The sequence below is a fragment of the Cavia porcellus genome, unplaced genomic scaffold (genome assembly GCF_034190915.1).
Source record: "Cavia porcellus strain 051 isolate PalLab524CR breed Dunkin Hartley unplaced genomic scaffold, mCavPor4.1 scaffold_16, whole genome shotgun sequence".
NCBI classification, from domain to species: domain Eukaryota; kingdom Metazoa; phylum Chordata; class Mammalia; order Rodentia; family Caviidae; genus Cavia; species Cavia porcellus.
This window is the reverse complement of record NW_026947499.1, coordinates 42,121,339-42,147,202: the sequence shown is the minus strand read 5'-3', so window position 1 is coordinate 42,147,202 and position 25,864 is coordinate 42,121,339. Positions and strand designations below refer to the sequence as shown.

The 25,864-nt window shown below is 40.5% G+C and overlaps 1 protein-coding gene and 1 non-coding gene across 6 annotated transcripts in view; one reads left to right on the top strand and one right to left on the bottom strand.

Moving 5' to 3' along the window:
- The window catches only part of Snx29 (sorting nexin 29), a 560,183-nt gene extending 539,183 nt beyond the window's left edge, over positions 1-21,000 (bottom strand). For all 5 annotated transcript variants that reach the window (XR_010039850.1, XM_063226557.1, XM_063226558.1 and 2 more), the window contains exon 1: positions 20,868-21,000. Coding sequence is in view for 4 of the 5 variants with exons in the window: in XM_063226557.1 (XP_063082627.1) it covers positions 20,868-20,874 (7 nt within the window). In the remaining variant the exon portion in view is untranslated. The remainder of the gene's footprint in view (positions 1-20,867) is intronic.
- LOC111754028 (small nucleolar RNA SNORA2/SNORA34 family) lies at positions 5,413-5,555 on the top strand. The gene has a single exon (XR_002788763.1). It is a non-coding gene; the product is annotated as a small nucleolar RNA SNORA2/SNORA34 family (small nucleolar RNA).
- Positions 21,001-25,864: the final 4,864 nt, after the last annotated feature.

The following is a 25,864-nucleotide window of genomic DNA, read 5'->3' as shown; positions in this document are numbered from 1 at the left end:
ACTGTCCTGCCTGTGAGTCAACTGACTATAGACTGAAACTCTACAAACTGTTTACCAAAATAAACCTTTCCTCCTTTAACTTGTGAGTGTCAGGTATTTTTGTCTCACCAATGAGAAAGTAAGACAGTGCTCTACCTCCTAGGACCACGAAGGGAATAAATGTACATGGCACATTTAAAACAGAGTTTAGTATACCAAGCACTCTGTACATGTCAAACATCATTACTATTGTTGTTGGGAACCTATACTACAGAGCCATCAAGAATTCTGGCTCCAAGACATTTCTTCAACTAGCTAACTCACTCTCCAAAATACAGACAAAGAGGGGCTGGGCAGCATAACTCAGCAGCATAAGTGCCTGCCTTGCAAGCACACAGCTGTGCAGTCGTAAGTTCGATTCCTGATACCGATTTAAAAAAAAAAAAAAAAGCAAAATACATGCAAAACAATCTAATCCATACGTATGTGTACAATGTCCTAGGAGATAAAAAGGTGATAGAAAGAGATTCCCCAGAATGCAGAAAACAAGCAAAGTGCAAGCAGATATATACATTCCTTCTTTAATTCTAATAACAGTCTTGGAGGTTCAGCTGAGGACAGTTCCTAGTCCATACAGGACATCAGTCACTTGATCAAGTTCACCAACATATTACTATATGGTATTTTACTGCTACTCAGTGCAGTGGTGGAGAAAAAGTTACACCAAGCATTTCTCTGGTCTGAGGCTAACGGTGAGATCCTTGCTATGTATTAAGCAGGAATAAGAGAAAAGAAAAAGAAAGCAATGTTGTTTAGATATCTATTGTGTGCCAGGAATTCTACTCAAGATCATGCTAGAGCAACAATGGATGCTCTGCCTTGGTTTCCTACACTTTTAGATGCATGTTCCTTCCACCACATCATCTACCATCCTGTTGGGGCAACAGGGAGGCTTAATGAAAAGTGAGAACTCTGCTTCTAAAACTGGGAACAGGGCAGAGAAAGCCAGCAGACCCACCATCGCCTACTGGACGCCGCCACCAGAAGGCTCTTTCCTACAGGTGCCCAGTGTAGGCAAACAGAGCCAGACAGATCCGCCTTTACCTGCCAGGCACTGCCACTGGAAGACCCTTTCCTAAGGATGTCCAGCATGGGCAGAGCACACCAGAAGATCTACCTCCACCTGCTGGATGCTGCCACCAGACGGCCCCATCCTACCAGGAGCCAGCACAGGCAGAGAGAACAAGCAAATGTGCCTCCACCTGCAGGGATCTGCCACTGGAAAGCTCCTTCCTGCAGGCAGCCAGCAGGAATAGGGACATACAGTCAGATAAGCCCTGTGCACCTGTAGGCTACCATCTCAGGCCCTTGGTTCTTTCAGGCAGCCATCACCCACTAGGAGAATCAGATAAACACACACATGTGTCTGCCACCATCGTGGGAGTCCCAGTGTAGACACACAGGCTGACAGAAGCAGCCCCACCTCAATGCACTTCTGACCATCAAGGAAGTCCCAGTGTAACTGCACAGGTCTAAAGAAGTCCACTCCATGCCCTGCTACCTCCCTGTAAATCTGGGGTTAGAGGAACCCAGGTACCTGTCCCATCCCCCTACATGGTGGAGGGGCAGCCAACATAGAAAGTGCCTGGGGACCCACAACCAACTTGTTGGGAGGAACCCAGAAGAATGTCAAGATGAAGGAGCAAAAGACAATCTCAGACCCCCAGCCCACACAGAACAAGTCTGGGAGACACAGTCATGGAAAGAAAATGGAAGTCATACACCTGAAATCTCTGAGAGGATAGCAACTGAAATAAGGAAACAAGTTCATGAGATTGTAAAAGCAGTCAAATCAGAAAGAATGTCTCAGGTAAAAGATGAAATCACAAACACTGAAAGAATTGCTCAACGTGTCTAAAGAAGACATCGACAAAAAAAAAAAGGAGCATAGAATAATGATGGAAACCTTGAATGAATATAGAAAGGAATTATTATGCATGAAACAGATTCAAAGAGAAATCAAGGAAATTAAAAATTCAATTGAAAGCCAGCAAAACTGCTTGAAAGAGACTGAAGATAGACTTTGAAACCTTGAAGATAGGATTGCAGCTAGTGATCATGAAAGAAAAGACCCCTTAAAAGTAACACAGAATCAAGAAACAAGAACAACTGCAAGAAGATGCAATGAAGCATAATTTAAGAGTGATGAGTATCAGTGAAGAAGCAGGGGTCAGCACAAATGAACTTAAAAGGCTAGTTACAGAAGTAAGAAACCCAATGCTAACTCTATAACATTATGATATAAAATCTAGCAATATTATTATTCACTGTTCAGAGTGGTATTAGTCTAGTCTCTTAAGTTCAATTTCAGCATACGTAAAGATAAGGACAGCTACTAAGAAGAGAATGAGAGATATTATGGTAGTCATTATTGACTTCGCCAATGTCAGGTCTTGAAGACCTAAAACGCCTTCATCATCCTGTAATGATTTGATTAGTTCTATAATATGCACTATATATTCTTTTTTTTTTTTTATTTAAAGAAAAGGAAACGAAAAAAAAAATACATGGAGATTAAAGAATAAAAGGGTAGAAATATAATACTAAATTACAGACAAACAAAAGGTAAGAAATTGCCAGTTGATAAGTTACAAATTGTCTTCTTCGAAATGGCTGTTTAGGTTATAGAATTAAAGTATTTAGAATGACATTCAAAAAAGTGACCCTACAAACCATTCTGCTCTATGGCCGAACAAAAGCTCCGTAATATGATTATCAGTCCCACCTATTTGTTTTACATCTCTAAGAGGATAAGGTTAACCATATCAAAACAGAACAGAACATTTTAAAAAAAAATAAAAAACAATTTAAAGAAATACAGATTTCAAAGCAAGTCCACTGGAGATCTACCTTATCTAACTGTCTCTAGCTTCTTACAGATAGTTGTCCCTAACTTCACCCACTTTCTATACTTATTGCATATTATAGAACTAATCAAATCATTACAGGATGATGGAGTCTTTTTACGTCCTCAAGTTCCAAATTTCCAACTTTCCATCGCATCTCTCATTCTCTTTGTGATAGCCGTCCCCATCTCTGCATATGCTGAAGTTGAGCTGAAGAAACCAGTCCAGAGTCATTTTAATCAGCAGGCAATAGATTGCTAGAATTTATATTATAATGCTACAAAATAAGCCTCGGGTTTTTCAGGTCTCTTCCTCAGAGTATTTGTTCCTATCCTCTCTGTATTATAGGGAAAACCAATTCATAACAAGACAGCGAAACAATTTCCTAGATAAACATGCAATGGATAAGACTTACAAAACTATAATATAAATGATCTTCCGTAGCTACTATGTTTTCTCTTGTTATTTTCAATAGATTTGTCGACAACACTGGCTTATTATAGTTAAATATACTATCATCTATTTTTATAAAAACTTATCTTTGACTGCATTGTAGTATTTGAGAGCTGTTACTGATTCATACCAGTATGGATATCCTTTACATCCTGTCATGCTCAGAGTAGTTTCCTCTACTTTTAGGGTTGATTCTAACACGCATACGGATTTCAAATAGGATCAGTCAAGGCCAACCAATAGTCTTATGATTCAGATACAATTAAGATCAGTCATAGTAAGACAATGTAAGTAATACAGGATTTCAGCTTAAGTCAATAGGAAAGTAAGGATGGTTACCATGGTATAACCTGCTATTTTTGGTTCTAGAGGTCTGTGTCCTCAAATCTGATATGAGTGGACAGACCAGAACAAATTTAATTCAATCTAAATATGGCACTAGGACTACTGTGTCTTTTAAATCGTTATACACCATTAGCAATGACCTCTGCTTTTTTTTTTTTTTTAAATATAGTTTCAGAGCTGTCTCTACCAAAGACTAGCTTACCGTCTCTGCCTCATGTCTGCTACTCCACTTTTCTGCTATAATTTGTCCACCTTATTCCCTCATTCCATGGTCTGCCCCGTACACTGAGGCCTCTCTGCCACTGTAGCTGTAATCCTGATATTTCTTCCTCTCTTTCTCTGTAATGTCCTTCAGCGCTCTCTGTAGGGTTGGATTGGTGGCCACGAACTCCCACAGTTCCTCCTTGTCTTGAAAGTATCTTATTTCTTCATTAATTTTTAGAGAGAGTTTTGATGGATATATGAACTTAGGTTGCATATTTTTTTCCTTCAGGACTTGGAATATTTCTCCCCACTCCCTTCTTGACTTAAGAGTTTGTGTTGATAAGTCTGCCGTTATTTTGATAGATTTCCCGTTATAGGTAACCTGCATCTTTTCTCTGGCTGCTTTTAATATTCTGTTTTTTTGGTGGATTTCTGGGATCTCGATTATTATATGCCTAGGCGTAGATCTGTTTTGGTTGTAGGTAGCTGGCGTTCTGTATGCTTCTTTTATCTGGATATCATTTCTTTTTGCTATACATGGGAAATTTTGCTTTAATATCTCTGTGAATATTTTTTGTATTTCATTTTTGGATGTTCCTGCTTCCTCACTCACATTCTTTATTCTTAGGTTATGCATCTTTTTATCATCTTCCAGTTTTAGAATTGCTTCTTTCTGGTTCCTTGTTATTTTTAAGAGGCTTTTTCTTTCACGTTCATAAGCCCTAAATCTCTCTTCAAGTTTCAGAAGGTTGTCTTTAGTTTCTGTCAAGGCATTTTGCCAATATTCAATGGAGTTTTTAATTTCCTGATTTTCTCTTTGGATCAGTTTCATGTATTCTAAGTTATGCTTAAATTCTTCAGATGCTTCTCTTTCTTTTCTGATTTCCTCAGTTCTTCCATCTATATATTCAACATGTGTGAAGATGGGGACAACTATCTGGAAGAAAACTAGAGACTATGAGATAGACAGTGAAGATCTCCAGTGGACTTGCTTTGAAATCTGTATTTCTTTAAATTGTTTCTTTATGAACTGTTTCATTCTGTCTTGATATGTTTAATCTTACCCTCTTTAAGATAAAAAACAAGTGTGTAGGACTGATAACCATATTACCAAGTTTTTGTTGAATAACTGAGCAGAACTGTTGGCAGTGTCACTATTTGAATGTCACTTTATGTGCTTTGATTTTGTAACCTGAACAACTATTTCTAAGATGACAATATGTAATTTATCAACTAGTGATTTCTTACTGTTTATTTTTCTGTAATTCTGTATTATTTGTACCCTTCATTTTTCTTTTCTTTTTTTTTTTTGTTTCTTTCTCTTTAAATAATAGTAACAATAATAAAGGCTATTTACAGAAGTAATAGAAGAAAACTTACCAAACATGAGAAATGAATCTGGCATGCAGGTAAGTGAGGCATATAGAACTCCAACTAGCCATAACCAAAGTAAATCTATACCCAGACATATACCCAAGATCCCAGAAACTCAGCATGAAAGAACAGTATATTAAAAGCTGTTGGACTGGCCCTTAATCAAGGCCGGCAGATTCCTGACACTATTGGTTTCAAGCAGAAGCCTAAAGAGATGTCTTTCTATGGTCTGTTGGCCATCTCAGAACTTGGGCAGTGAAATGGTCAATTCATTAGAAACCGCTTGAAGCAACCCCTCTTCCACGCCACCCACCCCACCCCCGTGAATGGCTGTGGCAGGCTGCAGCAGAGGCTCCTGTAGGTAAATGGACACAACTGGAGATCATGTTCATGGGCGAAACAGTTCGAACTCATATGTGTGAGCTCTAGCACAAGAAACAAGAAAAATTAAATGGGATCTAAAAGCAAGATTGTTATTATAAGAGAGATAGAGGAAACACTTGGGGAGGGAAAGGTGGTAACTACTGTTAATTTCTCATTATCTTGTTTTGAACTTTTGTATTGTTTTCACAGTTTTGTTAGGTTTGGCTTTGTTCTGTCTTGTCTTGTTAGATTTTACTCTATCTGACGGTAGAGGCAGCTAATTTGAGTATAATGGGATATATTATGGTAATAATGGCTTCCTATTGTATTGCTCTGAAGTCTTACAATGCTTTCATTCATTTGTTTAATTGGTTTTATTGTTTTGTTTGACTTTATTATGAGTGATGGTATGAATAGCTATTCTGAAGAAAAATGAGACATTATGGTAGTCATTGCTGATTTCTTATCCTCTTGTTTTGAAGTCCTATCATGCTTCTGTTCTGCTTTGATTGGTTCCATCCTGTTGTGTTTATTTAATTTTATTATGTGTGCTAGTATGGACAACTTTTTTGAGGAAAACGGGATATTATAGTAGCCATTGTTCATTTCCTCTTACCTGGTTTTGAAGTCCTATAATGCTTTCATTCTTTTGAATGGTTTTATGTTGGGAGCCACCACATTGCCGAGCCGCCGCATATAGCGATCATGCGGCCTGTGGTAAAGAGTAAAGCCTGAGTTAGATTACCCCTCCCATCGAGCACGTTAGTTTCCTGCTTACCGCGTAAACAACCCGCTCAATAATATGTTAGCCAATCAGCTTGCCTTGCTTACTTTAATATGATTGGACACTGTATCCGTATATATACTGGTGCCACCCCTGGGGGGAAGTAGAAGCCCAGAAGGAGCCGCGGAGAGCGGACCGGTAGAGGCTTCGGAGCGAAGCCCGGAAGGAGCCGCGGAGAGCGGACCGGTAGAGGCTTCGGAGCGAAGCACGGAAGGAGCCGCGGGGAGCGGACCAGAGGAGGCTTCGGCTGGGAGCGATCCCAGGGCAGGCTGTACGGAGAAGGAAAATAAAAGAAAAGGTTGTCCACTGCCAGACTTTGTTGTGTGTCCTTCCTGCCGGCCGGGAGTGACACCGACAGTTTTATACTATTTTGTTACATTTGATATTATTGTGTGTGAAGGTATGGTCAACTGTTTTGAAGAAAACAAGAGACATTAATGGTAGCCACTGTTTAAAAAAACTGGGAAGGACCAAATAAGTAATAATGTACAAAGACAAACATAGATACTTGGCTGCCAAGCCCTGAGGGGTGGGAACAACTGCTTAACAGACACAGGATTTCCTCTGGGTGTCCCACAATGCTTTGGACTGATAAATGAGATGGTTGCAAAACACTACACATGTGCTTACTGTCACAAATTGCTCACTTTAAAACAATGGTTATATGAGTTTTACCTCAATAAAGAAAAAAAATTTTGAGGACTACAAAAGGTAGATTCTGGCATTCTAGAACATTACAAGCCAAAAAACAGAAGGATTGCCCCAAGAGTGGAAGGCGACAACTCCAGGGACTACGAGGGCCCACAGTAGAAATAATTCACTTCTCTTACACATTTCTGATTATCTGAAGAGGAGTGGCGCCAGGAAGTCCCTGACATCTGCAGCAGTCAGGGTCCTGACAGGAAATAACAGGGGTACCTAAGTAATGGAGATCAAAGAGGTGTACTTATCAGGGATCAGAGTGATTTCCCCTTTAGGGAGATATTCAGCAAGGTCTAGAGACATCTTTGGTGATTCGACATAGGCGCAGAAGGCAGGAATGCTTCAGTGAACATCCTAGTCCCTGCAACCAAGAACTGTCTAAACCAAAATGTCAACAGTGCCATAGCTGAGATGTTCTGATCTAAAATAAATTTGATCATTCCATTTCACCATGACAAAACTGCGGCTCTACTGGGTATGATGGTGCACTGTAATTCCAGCACTCCAAAGGTGGAGGCAGGAGGAGTTCCATGAGATCAAGGTCAGCCTGAACCAGCCAGCAAGACCTGGTTCAAAAAAAAATAAAATAAAAAGGAGGCTACAAGAAGCCAAACTTAAAACTCTACTTTTGCTCTGAATCCCATCTCCTCTCCCCTGCTCAAGTACAAGCTCTGTCTCCTTTTCTTACATCATCAATTATTCCTTCTCACCTACACAATTCCAACAGCATATAAGGATAATATGTAGGAAATGTAATAAAACAATATTTTGCTCCCACATGCCCCATGAGCTGCAGCCACATTTCTGCATGCCCTGTGATGACCACTCCCACCCAGTTGCTCTTCCTAGCTCTGTTCTTTAAGCTACATCTCCTTTACCATGAACTGAGTCATCTACACAGTGGCCAGAGCATCTGGAAGCACAGACAAGTATACAATAAATGGCTTACTGATATTGCAAGATGCACACAATGATACTGTGTGATTCATTCACTATTCCCTGCAAAAACTGCAATTATGACAACATTCACATGCTGCCCATGTATTCATGGTGAGTGTCTCAGACGATTTCTGATTTTCACTGAATAAATCTACAACTTTACCACAACCTAGAATGGCAAGCAAGCATATCTTTTATAAAGAGCCAGTCAAGCAATATTTTAGGCTTTTCAGGCCACAGAGTTGATTCTGTAACTTCTTACTCCACCACTCTGGTGTGAAGGCAGCCACGATGTGATAATGAGCAGGCCACTGCTCTATCACCAGTAATAAAGGAGGACAAAGGCTTAAGGGGCTGGGGTTTAGCTCAGCAGCATAAGCACCTGCCTTGCAAGCAGGCAGTCATGAGTTCGATCCCTGGTACCGGTAAAAAGGAAAAAAGACAAAAAAAGAAAAAAAATTAAAATAAGAGTGTCCCCTACATATAGACAGCTATGTGTGTCAGACTTCCCCAGCAGGCCATAGGCCAGGTCCACATCAAAATCATGTTCCCAGCTTCTCCTGCCCTCTTACCAAGACCATAATTCAGAGCCTTACAGGGGACAGGCAGCTCATTAAGCTGTCACTGGCAAAATACAGCCTCATTACATTTGTTGTCATTGATACTGGCCCACTAGAGAGTTTATGGCTACTGCTGCTGCTGTTCAACTCGCACCCACCCTCAGAATACACCATCATTCCAAATATGGAAAAGGTGAGAAAGCAGAAGTGAAGGAGGAGGTTAGCAGAGAGGGCTGCCATATGCCAGGAGCATACACACGGCCAAGACTGGAAACTCCAATGCCTTCAGGATCAGACAGAGAACAGAAACAAGAGATGTAGGCAGGGAGAGTAGAAAGCTGGGCAAGGCAGAGGCTACCTGAGCTGGGCAAGTCCCCTTAAGAAATGGCTGCTGCTCAGCTCCACTCAAAGTGCCTCACAGAAGAATTAGCGACTGTCCCACCTCCAGGTTTTTCAAGAAGTCCCATGTCAAGATGCTGGTATTCATTTTAGAACTGTGTTCCAGCCAACTCTGCATGAACCAAATACAGCAAGCCTGGGGGCCTCATCTACCACCATGCCATTTTTCCAAGCTACATATCTCACCTTCACATTGCATTCCCACTGTGAGAGATGAAAGATTCAAGGCTTGGAGACATTGATCATCTGTCTAAACAAGAGTCCAGAAGTGCCAAAGCCAGTATGTTACACCAAAGTTCATACCTTCCAAACACCACGAGACTAGATTAATTCCTTGGATGGCTCACCTTCAGCACAGAAAAAGTGCTTCTTCTTCAAAGTGCAATCAAAGAAAACCAATCTCCTGATGGTAACTCAAACACTATTTTTTTGAGAAACCTTCCTACTCAGAATTTCCCATTGGCACAATAAACTGCTCTACTACGCTATCCCCCAGCTCTGTGGTCCTCCAGCGAAGCCAGATCCCAGGCATAACATCTAATATGGAAAAACTATGAGTAGTCACAATTTGCCCTAAATTGTGAGTCATTTTAGGGGCTCAAAAGTAGCTTTACTGAAACCCCACTCACAGAAGAAATTATGCAATTGCTAAATCAAGATTCTAGTGGGGCTCACTTTTGTGGCTCTCTAAGTGGCTACTTTAAACAGAGAGCACTGAACAGGCCACAAAACTGCCACATGCATATGAATAGATAAAATAATCAATCTTCCTCAAAGTCAGAGCACTGGCTCCCAGTACTGTGGTAAAGTGGCACCCCCAGGCAAGGATGAAAAGACACACTGTCCACCAACACAGAAGGAAAAGAGGCAAGCTTGCTGCAAGACAAAAGGACTCAACTCAGGCCATCACATGGACTCATAATGTCTATAATTAAAGATCAACTGAACAGCAGATTATGAATAAGCAAAGAAAGGGAACTGTCAATTTTCTCTGGAACAGGAATGGGTAAACATTTTCTGTAAAGAACAAAACAGTAAATACCTTGGAAAGCCACTGGGTCTCTATTCTGGTTGACTATTGTCTACTTTGGAAGACCTATAATGTCTCCAATGTTTTGGTTTTGTTGGTTTTGTTCTTTACTGTTTTGTTCAATTTTATTATAACTAATGATATAGGCAATTCTATTAGAGAGAGCGGGAGGCATTATGGTAACCATTGTTGATCACCTTGTATTATGCTTTTACATTATCTATTATGTCCACCCTTTTGATTTGACTGACTCTGATCTGTTATGTTACATTTGGTTCTACTCTCTTCCAAAAAAGTAATAAGAACTGTGGGAGCAACAAAACCCAAAATGTGTAATTGTCATTGTTCAAAAGAGAAGAAAAGAAAGTGCTCTAAACGATATAACTGCATGTATATTTAAGTGTATAAAATAGATAATGATATTACTGAGTTTTGTTGGATCACTGAACAGAACTGTTTGCAATCTCACTGTTGGAATGTCTACTTTATAAGCTTTAATTTTGTAACTTGAACAATTATTTCTAAGATGACAATATGTAATCCATTAACTAGTGATTTCCTATTGTTTATTTTTTTCTGTAAACCTGTATAACTTGTAAAAAAAAAAAAAAGCCACTGGGTCTCTCTCACAGCCATTCAATTTCGCTATATTAACATGAAAGCAGCCACAGACAACAGTAATTGAACAAATGTGGCTGTGTGCCAATAAAACTTTATTTACAAAACAGATGGCTGACCCAGCTTGCTAATCCCTGCCGTGGGAAAAAGTGGGGACACACACACACTAAAATCACAATGTGAAAATATTTTGAAGAGAAAGTATATTTTTCCTCATGGATGGAAAGAAACACATTACATACAAAGCACTAATCATCACACAACACCACTGTATATCTATTAAATTAACCAAGAAAATTTTTAAATGAAATTCTCCAGTGTGGTAAAGCTATAGTAAATCAGGTACACTTATTGATAGTTTCAATATACTGGCACAGTAAGTTTTGACAAGTAATGTCACCATATACCCAAAACTCAAAAACATCAAAATTTTTTAAAAATCAAAGTATCTTTTTTGGTATTTTGAAAACTAAGGAAGAACAGGGGAAATGAGAAACAGAATAAAGAACTACTTCACCAGTTCCTCTATCTCTCAGGCACTAAGTAAATTACATTCATTGCTTATTTTAAATTTCCTTTTCTGATGAGAGACTGAATCAGAGAAGTTGAATAATGTGTCTATACTCTTCAGTAAGGAGTTAAATCCAGGATGTCTGCATCCAAAATCTTTTCCACCACAACACAGTAACTGCCTGAACACACAGCACACAGGCACAAAGTCTTTCACTGCAATGTCTATGAGGAGAGATCAGTCAACTAGAGCTCTCAGGCCAAATCCAGCTGCTGCCTGTCTTTCTAAGTAAAGTTTTATTGGAACACAGCCATGTCATTTCATTTCCATATTATCTGTGGATGCTCTCAAACTATAACAGCAAAGAAGAGTACTTGGGTCCAATGCCAGATGGCCAACAAAGCAGAAAATATTTACTATCTGGCCCTTTACAGAAAATGTTTACAATCCTACCCTCGAACATCATAAATGGAATTTGCTTTCTTTTGCTACAATAGCACAAAAGCTAAGTAATCACAGTACATCAATTTGGCAGAATGCTGTGCTGCCTTTTTAAAGAATTGTTAAGAGAAGGAACACAGACAAATATTATAATGTAAGTGGAAACAATAATTCAAATGTAGACTCAATGCAGTTATGTAGAACACATACATAAGCTTTCAACAAAGACAGAAGTGGGGTGGGTACCTGACACCCTAAATAGTTAATGTGCTAGGAAGGTACGTTTATAATCTATGCTTTCACAATAATCTTTAATGTTACTTTGGTTTTTTGCTTCCTTACCCTCCCCCATATAAGCAGGGAAAAAAAAGAGCTGATTCTAAGACACAGAAGCAGACAAAGAAAAATGAGAGAGGAGAAGACAAGGTTCCCTTCTCAGGGGAAGAAAGGACCAACAGTGCTGTCCTAGTGGGCAGAGGATGCACCACCGCTAGGCTTCTGGGGGATGCTGGATCAGCAAACTGAAGCCAGGGTCAGGAAAAAGGTCCTCATCCACTATGGGCTTCAAACTGCTCCACCCAAACCTGTCCTCCACACTTCTCCATCTCCATCTCCACACTTCTCCATCTCCAGTAAAAAGCAAAGCACAATGCTTCCAGCTGCTTAGGAACTAGAGTAAACAGGTGAGGCAAAAATCAACACCACCACACCCCCTCAGTTCTCCCTTCAGACAATATGGCAGGATATACTCTTTGTCTCTCTAGAACTGTGTGAAGTCCAGAGAGGAAAGTAAAGCCCACCTAGATCTAGCTGAGCCTGAAGCTGGTTTTTACCCTTGCACTTTTCCATTACAAAACCTTACATACTCCCATGTTGCTGAAATAAATTTAATCAACTTCTGCCACATTCAAATGAAAAGAGTCAAGGTTTACACCTGGCATTACTCTTGGAAAACCATTCTGGTAAATTTACTCCACTTGCTCTCACAGATGCCAGTAGTTTACCCCTTTGCTAAATGGTAAAGCATGTGCCAAACTGCCAACCAATTAAGTGTCCACTAAATAGCAAACCTTGAATTTCTTGGCAGTCTCTTGCCCCTGGAGTCCTTACCTCTTGTAATGGTTGATACATTATATCAACTTGAGAAGTTTAGAAGTTTAACTAAGTGATTCAACAGGGAGCCTGCATCCTTACTTTGTAAACAACCTGAGGCTGTGTGAGAGGTAGGCATCCAGATAGTGTGAGTGCTGCTCTTGCCCTAGCTGATAGCAAGCAGTTTACAATATAAGGCAGGGAAAGAGGCTTGCTCTCTTCCATTTTGCTTGCCCTGCTTTTGCTGTCTTCTGCAGCCTTGAATTGTTGCCACCGTGCCATGCCACCCTGCCTTGTACCCAGATTATGGATTGAAACCTCCACAAACTGTGAGCTAAATAAATCTTTCCTTCCTTAATTTGGGGTGTTGGGTACTTTGTCCCAACAACAAGAGAAAAATAAGATACCTCTACTGCTTATAGCAATTTAAAGTAGTACAACTGCTTTGGGAAAACAAACAAACGATCAGCAGCACTACTTCTAGGAACTGACGCTAAATACAAAATACGAAGAAGGAAAACTACCTTGCACAAAAACGTCCACTACAGTGTTACTTATAACAGGAAAAATGAAATAAAGGAAGGAGGAGGAAGGAAAAAAGGAAAGAACTGACAACCAGACAGGCTAAGAGTATTTGTGTCAATAGTTCAAAAACTGTGCTACATGCACAAAAATGATCAACATGGAGTCCATTCGGCAATGTCATATTTTCCTGAAATGTCAGGAATGAAAGAAAAATGCAAATTTATATGATAATGATAAATTTTCTTCAGCCTGCATCAGTGTCCTCAATCTTTTTTACATTATCTTATTTTACATTCTTATTTTACAATTATTATCTTATTTTATCTTATCCTTTTTGTACATTTTTCTTCTAATCACTTCCTCCATGAAATCTTCGTATTGTAAGTCTTATGTACATGTGTTTATTTACTGCATGCGTATCTATGCTTTATACAGAAAAATAAATTTTTATCTCCTCTAAGAACTAATTTTCATCCCCTTCAGAGTGATATTACCCACTGAGAATGTGTAGCCTACGGATAGACACATGGTAGCACGTTATCTATGATCATGTTCAAATTGCCACAATTTGAAAAATTCATTAAAATCTTGGAATTTTTTTTTTTGTCTTTTTAAACAAGGTCTCAACTATATGGTTCAGGCTGGCCTTGAACTCACTATGTAACCTACGCTCACCTCCAACTCACAGTGATTCTCCTGCCTCAGCCTTCCAAATGCTGGGATTATTTTAGGCATGTCCCACCAAACCTGGCAAAAAATCTTGAATTTTGGTTCCAAATTTTAAAAGTACTTAGCATCTGACTTCCTATTAGTCACCCAGACAGTATCATGCAAAACAGCAGCAGGAGTTATTATCAGCGGGACTTAATGCAAAGCCATATGTTAGCAGCGGAGGCAGTGAGGAAACTTTGCCAGTGAGGAAACAGCTTCTTACAGTCTACCATCACAGGTCAACCCCACACCTTCATGAGGAAAATAAAATATTAACAGCACCACTTTTTCTGTCTTGAGTGAAGACCACAAATATTCTTTTTCCATTCACTTGTTCAGCTGATTCTTTATTCCAAGTCACTGCTGGGGAATACCAAAGAGAAAACTAACCTGCAACATTCATAAATAAGAAGAAAAAGCTGCTAAAATTTAGTACAAAAATATCGCGCAAGAAATAGCAGTAAATACACACTTAAAGCCAAAACTCTGGGCTAGGCAAGGTAGTGCACACCTGTGACCCCAGCAGTTGGAAGGCTGAAACAGGAGGACCATCACGAGTTTGAGGACACCCTGGGCTCCATAGTTAAGAGGCAGCCGAACTTCTTAGCAAGACCCTGTTACAGAAAAACAAAAACAAAAAAAAAAACAAAACAAAACAAAAAAAAACTCTGATTCATCAAATCCTTAGAGCTTGTCTATTCCATAAATTATATGACCTGTCTAGGTCTGGCTTTCCCTATGCGTCAAACAGGGATTGCAGCATTTTCCTAAACCTAAAGTCAGAAGGATTTCTGAAAGAAAATTACTAATGGAAAGGAGCACCCAAGACTGTCAAGCAGTTTGAAGAAAAGACAGTGCTGGAGAATAATGATGACTTCCTGGTCCAACAAATTCTACTTTCCCAGTAAAAGCAAAAGCATATCTGGAAATCAGAATTCCTCACATTAAAGAGGCTGACAATCAAGAACTGAATTTTTTGGGGGGGAAGGTCTTTTTGAGACAGGGTCTTGCTATGCAGTTCAAGTTGAGCTTGAGCTCAACTTGAGCTCACTTTGTAGTCCAGGCTGGTCTCAAACTCACAACGATCCTCCTGCCCCAGCCTCCTGAGTGCTGGGATTACAGGCATGTACCACCACACCCAGCTGAATTTCTTAAAGGAAACAAATTATGACTACTAGGGCAAGGGATATAATGAGGTTGTGAGTTTGATCCCTCATAAACACAAATTAAGACTATTACTTTCCTAAAACAACCACTCCCTCTGGCAGGTACCTTTTCTGCTGATAATCTGTTAACTTCTACATATACATGTTTTGATTTGTATCAAGGTACACCTTTTAGGTATAATTCTTTACCTTGTTTGGTTTGTTTTTAGAACAGTCATGTTGAGAGACTGCCAAAGTGGCATGTATAAACCCATAGTATTCCTTCTAACATCTTTTAAGTTTTTCTGTCATGTGACCATACCACATTATGTTTATCCACTCCCCTATAATGGCCACCTTCTTTGTTTCTGGTCCCACCATACCATTTATCTTCTGTATGCATTACCTAGGGCCATTCTACTTCCTGGGTATTTGCACATAGTGTATTCAGCCTTAACCCCATCTGATCTCTGACTCCACTCAAACCTTTTTAACGTTTTAACAGCAGTCTCTAATTGCCAATTTGTCAAATATGAAAACGTTAAACCACAGCAAAACAAGGTAATCGTCAAAATCCTGCAAAGAATCCATAGGATAAATGAATGTTTCCTTCAACAAAAACTGTGAGGAAAAAAGAGATGAAAGAGGACTCTGTAATTTTCTTCCAAAAAATTATGTTTCAAAGTACAACATCAAGAAAATAAAAAGACATGAGCCAGGTGTGGAGCACAGGCTTGTAATCCCAGCATTTGAGAGGTTGAGGCAGGAGGATCTTTGTGAGTTTTAGACCAGCCTGAACTACAAAGTGAGCTCAAGGCCAGCCTGAACTACATAGTGAGACCCTATCTCAAAAAGACAAAAAAAAAAAAAAAATTCTTACAGCTCTACAATAAAAGGACAAAAATCCAATTTAAAATGGACACAAGGTACTGGGGATGTAGTTCAGTGGTAGAGTGCTTCCCTAGCATGCACAAGGCCCTGAGTTCAATATCTAGTACCACAAAAAAAAAAAAAAAAAAAAGACAAAAGATACAGATTTTTCCAAAGAACTATACAACTGGACAACAACCACATGAAATGATTATCACTAGTTAGAAAAATGCAAATCAAAACCATACACACCACTTTACACCTAATACAATGTCTATTATTAAAGGCTACTGTAGGGCTGGGATTTAGTTCAGTGGGCTTAGTGCCTGCCTGGCAAGCACAAGGTTATGAGTTCAATCTCTGGTACCAAAAAAATAAAATAAAATGAAGACTACTGCAGATGATGTAAAAACTAGAATCTTGGTATACACTGGTGGGAATGTAAACTGCTGCAGCCACTCTGGAAAACTGCAAAAGACCATTTGGACGGCTTTCCTTCAATGTAGAACAATTACATCAGCATTAGTTAAACTGGGCCTTTTCTCCAGGAACTGATACATACAGAGCTGGCTAAACTATTCCTTTCTCCCTTCAATTGGCTCTAAGCAAAGTAAATAGGGCTCTAAGCAAGGTAAATGAGGTCCTGATGCGTAATCTTTGAAGCCAGCCAGTGTCCAGTTGAGCACAGTGGGATGGCAGAGCCACATAGCTCTACCCAAGGCACAAAAGTTTAGACATCAGAAACAACATCAGGGCACAAAAGTTTACACATCAGCAACAGCCTCCTAAACATTCTAAACATTTAAACACTACCCCAATTGAGTTGTGCAGATTAGTCTTTCTGCATACCCTTCTCTACATATTGTAGAGGTGCTTTCTGGCCTCCTAGCTAAACCTAGCTCACAGACTCATGTAATTCCTGCCATTCTCACAGTCAGTCATCCTCAAACAACTCCCTTCTTCACAAATTAATAAATTCTGGGTGAGGCCCTGGTCATGGCCTTGGGCCATGAATCCTCATCTGAATCAGGCTTTAGACCCCTTGGCTGCCCATAACTATGAATATGTCTTAAGTGTCTTTACTCTCACCAAAGGCTGCAGTAGAGGTGGTAGATTGGAATTAACTCACCAGGATTCCAATAACATTTGTAACTGGGATTACAAATAGACTTTCCGGAGAGGACAGGAAAAGACATTATAATAGAAAAGTGCCTGACATAGTTCCTCATATGGTTAAACAGTTACCATACAGGGGCTGGGGATTTAGCTCAGTGGCATAAGCACCTGCCTTGCAAGCAGGCGGTCGTGAGTTCGATCCCCGGTACCGATGATTAAAAAAAAAACAACCTGAAAACAGTTACCATACAACACTAAAATTCCAGTTTTAGCTACATTAATCAAGAGAAATGAAAACACTTGGCTGCACAAAAGCTTGCATGTTAAATTTCACAGATGCAAACATACAAAATAATAGCAATCCAAAAGCCCATCAGCTGATGAATGGATATACCACATGTGTCTGACCCATATAAAAGATTATTCGGCCACATAAACAAAGCACAGATAGAGGCTACAACATGGGTGAACCCTAAAAACATACTTAGTGAAAAAAGCCAAACACATAGGTCACGTATGATATGATTTCATTTACATGAACTATCACAACAGGCAAATCTACAGAGACAGAAAATAAATTAGTCATCTCATGAGGTACATGAGGGAGAATGAGGACTGACTGCTAATGAGTTCAGGCTTGCTTTCTGAGGCAAGAAAATGTCCTAAAAGTGATTACAGTTATGTTTGCACAATTCTATGAATATTTTAAAAAATAAAAAATAAACTAAAAAGCCTCTTTTAATAAGACTTAAAGGATTTAAAAGATAGACCAATTTGCACTATGTAAACTTAGGTCCTGAGTTTTTTTTTTTTTTTTTTTAATTTTTTTTTGGTCTTTTTTGTTTTTATCGGTACCAGGGATCGAACTCATGACTGCCTGCTTGCAAGGCAGGCGCTTATGCCGCTGAGCTAAATCTCCAGCCCCAGATCCTGAGTTTTTAAAATGCACTATAGAGGCCAGGGATTTAGCTCAGTGTCACCCTCCTGGCAAGCAGAGGGTCATGAGTTCAATCCCTGGTACCAAAAAAAATACACTATAAAACTGAGCACAATGGTCCATTCCTATAAACCCAAAAGTCTGGCAGGCTGAAGCAGGAAGGTCACAGATTCAAGCTTACCAGGGTAAAGTAGTCCCTTAGCTAGAGCCTGTCTGGAAAACTTTAAAATGACTGGAGATACAGCTTAGTGCAAAGGTCCTCCAACACTGCACAAACAAATACTATATAATAAACTATAAAATAAAGTTATAAGAGTACCATTGAAAGTTGAACATTGAATACCTAATTCTATTAAGAAATTATTAATTTCTTATAATATAATAATAGAAATGGGTTGTTTTTTAAAAAGGAATTCCTGTGTTTTTATTTTGTTTTGTTTTGTTTTTTGAGAAACAGTCTCACTACACAGGTCAGGTTGTCTTGAACTTGCTATGTAGTTCAGGCTGGCCTCAACTCAAATTCCTTCTGCCTTAGCTTCCCAGAGTGCTAGGACTGCAGATGTATACCATCATACCCAGAAAAATTCCTGCAATTTAGAGATACATATCAAAATATTTAGAGATGAAATGATATAATGTTTAAGATTTGCTTGAAAATAACCAGGGAAAGGGATAGAAATTAGGTAGGAATAGAGGTAAAATAGTTCTGAACAGGTAACTATCAAAGCCATATGATGATACATGGAGTTTATTACACTATTATTTCCCTTTCTGTAATGTTTGAAATTCCTATCTAAAAATGGAGAGAAGAGACATGAGAGATTATTTTCCTGTCACATCAATTTTCTAAATTCCAATTACAGTATCAATCTCACAGGTGAGGAAACTCATTGTCAATTGCTCTCAAGAAACAACTAAAAATACCCTTGGACTTCCCCTTCCATCCTCATCAATCACTTTTTCTGCCTCAATTTTCCAAAAGAAGCTTTCACCCTTAATACATTCTCCATTTGTTGGTCTCCTTTTATAATTTGTGCTAGCTTTAATGATTTTTAATTAAAGTTAAAAACTTGCTGAGTTTTGTTATTAAGTGGTTTCTTGAGAGATAAACTGTCCTATCTCCTCTGGCTTCTCAATTTCATTTCCTCATCTGTTGAGGCAAAAGAAAGAATGATCCAGAATTTTGACCTTGATTGCATATAGAAGAAAAAGGCTTGGGCAAAGGGTAAACATACATGAGGCAGTTGGTTCAATCATCAAAACCACAAAGATTTTCAGACAGCCCAGTACCACTCCACCTCTCTACTACAAATAAGTCTACTGAAACAAAATTCCTGTTGAAGAAGGATGGGAAAAGCACAATGACAATCACTTTACCTAAACATATCAGTCATTACAATAAGCCTAGGACACAGATACTATTACGATTGAGCTCAAGGCCAGCCTAAACTGCATAGTGAAACCCTGTCTCAAAAAGACAAAGAAGAAGAAGAAGAAGAAGAAGAAACTACCTCATGATATCTCTGCTGTAGTAACTCTAAAGTTAAAGGACCAGAAATTACAATTAGATCCAATCATTTGCTTTAGAAACAAAGATTATCTCCCAGAAAACCCCCTACTCATTAGGATAACCAATTTCACAAATCTTGTTCTTGCACAGCAAAAACAAAAGTCACATAATTTATATTTTAAAGATTCAGAGAGATCTTTAAAAATTAAAAACAAAAAGAAGTATCCTTTTTGCCTTGCCACTCTATACCCACAGAAGTATCTAGGTGGAGGCAGGGCCAGGGGGCGCTGAAGATGGGGGTTGTTCGGAACAGACTGCACACTGAGAAGCAAGCTCTATGACAGTAAGCAGGTCCTTCTAAGTGAATCCAGATCCTAGAGTGGCCAGAAAGGCAGGGGTTGGAAGCGAGGCTTTCCTAAGTCACTCCTATCTCCACATACAACACCCAAGAATGACTTAGCACCAAAACACCAACACGACTCCAGCAAGACAGGCTAACGGAGGATGAACACAGAGTCCAGCGACTAAACATCAGAAACACTGAGGACAAGAAGTCCACACCCACCTCCCTCTCACTTCCAGCCTCCCCGCCAAACCCATCCTCTGAGTACTGGGATTGGGAAGGACAAGTGCAGAGCGCTGTCCCCAGAGGAGCTCGGCATTGGGCCAGAAGGGAAGGAAGGGTTACAGAACAGGACAAGAGACCTCTAATGACGAGCTAAGAGAAGAAATGGAAGAGGCTGGAGAGTAAACAAATAACCCAAATGTAAAAAACAAGGACCGGGGAAGGAAGCTTGGAGGGTAAGTGGGAAAGACTGACAGGTGTGGAAGGAATCGAGGAACGCGGAAGACAAAGGGGCTGCGAACTGTGAACACTCTCGGACCAGGAGCTGCTGCTCTTAGTCTGCGAACAGGGATACACGGGCCAGCAAACTAGGATGTTCAGACAGCTCTGTGGCTGTAAGAGCTGGACTGACAGGGGCGAGGGCCCTGGGCGGGGAGTGACTGCAGAGACGAGCTGGATCCGAGCAGAATCCGGGCTTTGGGAATGAGGAGCGGCTGACATTCAGAGCTCTCAAGTGCTGGTACTCTGGGAACGCGGCAAGCACGGGGGTCAGCAGACCGAGAAAGCCGAGGCAGGGAGCTGGGGACTGCTTGTGACTGACGGAGTCGGGGGAAGACTGTCCGGCCTCGAGGGGTCAGAGACCTGCCGGTGACAAGGGCCAGGACCCCGGCGGACTGCTGACCCGGAGCCAGGGTGCAAAGGGGCGGGGGTTTACAGAGGAGCCGGGCTCAGGGACTTGGGGCGGAGTGTGCAGCTGGGGCGGCGGGAGCGGCGGGGCCGCCACTCACCACTCATGATGCAGCTCCCCGAGCCACTGCCTGCGCCGTGCCGCCGCCACCGCTGTGTCTGCCGCCACTGAGCTCCACACAGGCCGGGCGACAGCGCGCCCGCCCCGCCGCTGGTCCCGCCCCGGAAGTAGAACTCCTCCACCGAGGTCCCGCCCCTCGCCCCGGAAGCTAAACACGGAAGTGGGCAGTGGGGTGGAATGCACAGGCTACTGTTTGAGTGGCGCTGATCTGGCAAGGGGTCAGAGCTAATCGATTAACTGGTATGGAGCAATTTCCGCGCCTTCGCCCCAGGCTGTTTGCTGGTTTGCTTCGCCCCAGAGACAACAGCGCTCCAGAGAGGGATGTGAGCTAGAAAGGAAATATAAAAAGAGTAGTAGACTAAAGCGTGCATTAAGGTGCAGATAGGCAACTCCCAAAGCCCTCTCTGAGGAGGTGACTTCTTTGAGACGCAGGTTTTGGAGGAGCCATTCAAAGAAGGCTATTCCAGAAGGAACACATATGGGACCTTGCGTAGAGAGATTGACTGAACGTGAGGGGAGTGAGAACTGGGTAGTGAGAAGCAGGACATTCAGGAAGACTCTTAGGTTGTAAAGAGTTTGAGCTTTTCTGCCTACCCCTAGGGAGGTCAGGATGGAAGGCTATTGCAGGAATTCAAGCAGTGGTACAATCTAAATTAGAGTGGGTTTGGTTTTTTTAAAAGATCGCTGTGGTTTTTATTCAATTTGAAATGTTGATTAGGGCCTGGGGATACAGCTCAATGGCACAAGCGCCTGCCTGGCAAGCATGAGGTTGGGAGTTCAATCCCCAGTACCCCCCCCAAAAAAAATGTTGAGTAGGACAAAAGCAGTGAGAATGAAGCTTTACAAATAGCCAGAACCTAGTTGCCCATCGACTGAAGAATGATTAAAAAAAGATGTATTTTATACGATGGCATACTACGCAGTCATAAAGATAAACTGGAGACTTACAGGTAAATGGATGCAACTTGAGACCATGCTCATAAGTGAAATAAATAACACACGTATAAACATGATATTGTCTCACTAGTGTGAGAAGCTGAAAGAAACAACATGTATATATGTATATAAAACAGATAAGATAAAATTTTTAACAAAAGCAGGCATGGTGGTGCACACCTATAACCCCAATACTGGAGAGGCTGAGGCAGGAGGATCGTTGGAAGTTCAAGACCAGCCTGGACTACAAAATGAGCTCAAAGCCAGCCTGAACTGCATAGCAGTCTCAAAAAAAAACAAAAACTAGAAAATTACTATATCATTGTGATGTGACTTTACACTGTACATCTTGGAAAAAGTAACATTAGAATTGAGGCAATAACAACATGTGCAAACTAAGCACATTAACCCTGACAGTACTTAGAAAAAAAGCTGTTTTGCTTAGGTTATGGTTATTGTTGTTACATGTAGGTTGGTCTGCTTTGAAGGACAAGCTGTAAATAGCTTAACCATTTCAAAAATTCCCTCCTGCTGGCCCACAATGATGAGGAGGTGTTGGTATTCACTCCTGTTATTTGCAATCAGTTGCCCAGGAATTAAGGCACATGCACTGATTGAGATTTTGTACACAAGAGCAAATCAAGAAATCTGAGAAGCTGCCAGATGATATCAGTCAGAATTAGGAAAAGACCTTGAAAAGGATATTGTTCAGATACATGAGAGCATTTTGAACGTTTGCTTGTATCCACGTGCCAGGGAAATGGAGATGAGAACCAGAGTGTAAACCAGCAAACAGCTCAGGAAAATGCTCAGAGTATCAAATTGATGAGGGCAGAATCGGCAGATGAATCTTCTTTTAACATAAGCCTAGTCACAAGCGGCTTTCCTCAGCTGAAAGCTACCATGGAGGTTTATTCCAAGACGGTTAATCAAGATTTGTTAAGCAGCATCAGCCATGAGTTATATGGATAGATTAAAAGTGGTTTGTGTACCCTGAACTGTTCTGCCTTTGCTGAGATATACTGTACTATGAAAAATCCCTGGCACAGATGATGCTGCCCTGGTTAGAACTGCGGTTTCTCAAAGTGAGATTGACCTTGTACAATGAGTTAGGTTTTAAATCATCACTCTTTCTGGAATGAGAATGCACTGTAATGGAACAGCAGAGAAAGGCAGCTGGTTAGAAGATCAATGCAGCTGTTCAGGCGAGACAGTAACACTGCCAAACCTTGGTGGTAGAGGTAGATGGAGATGGATGGATTGAGCGTGAACACAAGTGTAATACAGTCACAACAACATATGAAACCAAGGTTGTGTTGTTTTACAGATGGTAGAAAAAAGACTCCAGAGAGGTTGGAATATTTGCCCAACTTGTTCTGCCTATACTTTTGTCATTGGCTGGTGACAGTTATTCTGAGGCCTAGGCTAGGGCCTGGCTAACACTGGCTGGGAGAGTAAGCATGACCTGTTAACTACAAAATCCCTGTTTAACACACGTACAGAACAGTTTCCTAAGCCCTGCAGCTGGGTTTCTGGTGTGAACTGGAGCAAATTTTTGACACAATGGACCCAGACCGTATATCACACTCAGAAATGAGAGAGATAAAAAAAAAGATGGATCAGCTGTTACTGAGCTCTCACTGCTGTATTTCTTCATGCTGCAGAGTGTACCTCTTTTCTTCTTTTTCTTGACCCAAACTCACTCTGCAGAGTATATTTCTTTTCCTATCTTTTTTTTTTTTTTTTTTTTTTTTTTGGGCTTTTTCGTTTTTACCGGTACCAGGGATCGAACTCACAACTGCCTGCTTTCAAGGCAGGCGCTTATGCCGCTGAGCTAAATCCCCAGCCCCCTTCTTTTCCTATCTTTAATACATGTAGACATTTGCTCCTGTTCATAATTGTTGACCCATACTTTGTTCAAGACAGAAATCACCTCTACAAGGAGACTCCAGCAACACAGAGACTGCACAGCCCAGTAATATTCTCTGTAATAATTGAAATTAAAGTGACAGTGATATAGGGGAATGAAACTCCCAACCTACTAGATATCCCAGTATGAGTTTGTGTGCTCTAAAATCAAAGAATGAATTTTAGGAACAATGGAAATTTAGAGCAGAATATATTTATTGAGAGAAAGAAAGGTTTTGTCTGAGAGACCAAAACGATGCCAAGTGGGTTGCCAAAGACTATCTTTTCTTTTTCTTTTTTTTTTTTTTTATCAGTACCAGGATTCAAACTCTCACAACCATGTGCTTGCAAGGTAGGCATTATACCGCTGAGCTAAATCCCCATCCCTCACCCTGTCTTTTCTAGGGACTTCTTTAGAGCAAAATCACAAGGTAAGATGGGAACTCACCAGGCAGGCATGAAGTGAGACAGAACTATGTCAACCAATAAAATTAATTTTTCAGGTAAAAGTGACCAAATTGGGGACAAGTGGAGAAGTGAGTCATGCAGCAAGGGAACATGCTTAAAAAGCAGTAACTCTTGGGAGGGTGGGGGGAATGGTGACTCCTGGCTTTTTTTCCTTGGTACCAGAGATCAAACTCACAACCTGTTTGCCAGGCAAGCACTGTGCCTGCTAAGCTAAATTCCCAACACGTGGAACTGGGACTGTTTAAGTATTTTGAGGGGTGGAAATCTGTGAAACTTGCTCATCTATAGTCTTGGTCTTGTTTGCTTAGTAAAAGAGTGTGGTCTACCCACAATTAGACAATGGTCCATTCATAAAAGAAACTAATTTACAGGTGGAAAGGTGGTCTAGTCACAGGTATAAGGGCACTTTGCAAGTAAAGCGGGGGGGGGGGGGGGACCGGTTTGTAGGTAAAAGGGAATTGTCCAGTTTTGGGGGTTTTTTTTTGGAACCAAGGATCAAACTCACGACCTCATGCTTGCCAAGCAGGCGCTTATGCCACTGATCTAAAACCCCTCAGGTTTAAAATGTATTTGTGTCCTGAAGCTGTAGTTTTCACTTCTAAAATTATGATCTTCTCTCCTTTTAGCCTAGTTGTCATTTCTTTTGTCCTACCTCATTTCAGGCTCTAGCTTGGAAAGGAACTGAAGGTAGCAGCTTTTGATACACAACATCAGACTGGCCCATTCACAGAGACCACGAGTTATTTTGTTTTGTTTTTGTCTGTTTTATGTTTTCTTTTTTTGTTTTAATTTTTGGAATTTTTGTTTGTTTTGTTTTACAGCACTAGAGACTGAACACAGAACCCCCTGCCTCAGCCTCCAAAAGTGCTGAAATCACAGATGTACTAGAAAGGAAGGTTTATGGAGTACTTTGGAGAGCTGGGGTCCAATCATCGCAGTCCTGCTCAATGATTTGCTCCGTCCTGGTTTCCTAGTTTCAGAAGAGGAATCCTTATGATTTGAGGCAATCTCAGTTCTTCGAAGCTCTGCTAGAATACAAAGCGACCTAGAGTTAGGACTGTGGAGACTTCTAGACTTAAGTGTTCTTGGTCTTGAAGAATGAAATAGGCTAGGAAAAACCTTGTGCTGCCAATTCTAGACAAACACTCCCTAAATAATTAATATGTTTATATAGAACTAAGAAAGATTTGATCAAGAGTTTTACAAAATGAAGATCAAGCTTTATTCTATTTTTAGTTACCTATGTGGCTTGTAGAAGATCCAACTGAAGAGTTACCGCTTTTGGCAAAAACCATTTTTAAGTCTCTAGTTATCTTAGAAAAAACGTAAATCATGCTTCTAAGTAACTGATTAAGGACGCAGTTAGTTTGTCCCCTGTCCCTATAGTGGTCCCGTCACTCTGAATGAAAAATATGTTCATTTTTTTTGTTGTTGTTCATTTGTTTGAGACAGGGTCTTGCTATGTAGCCCAGACTGGCCTTGAACTCTTGGTAGTTCTGTCTCAGCCTCCTGATTGCTCGTGTTACAGTCATGCGCCACCACACCTGGCTGAGTGAAAAATATGTTTTATATCCTAACCCAGTACACAAATATTTAAGGAGGTGGTTAACAAAAAAATTCTGTAATGTATTTTCTTCTGATTTTTTTTCCTTTTTAAATAAGACT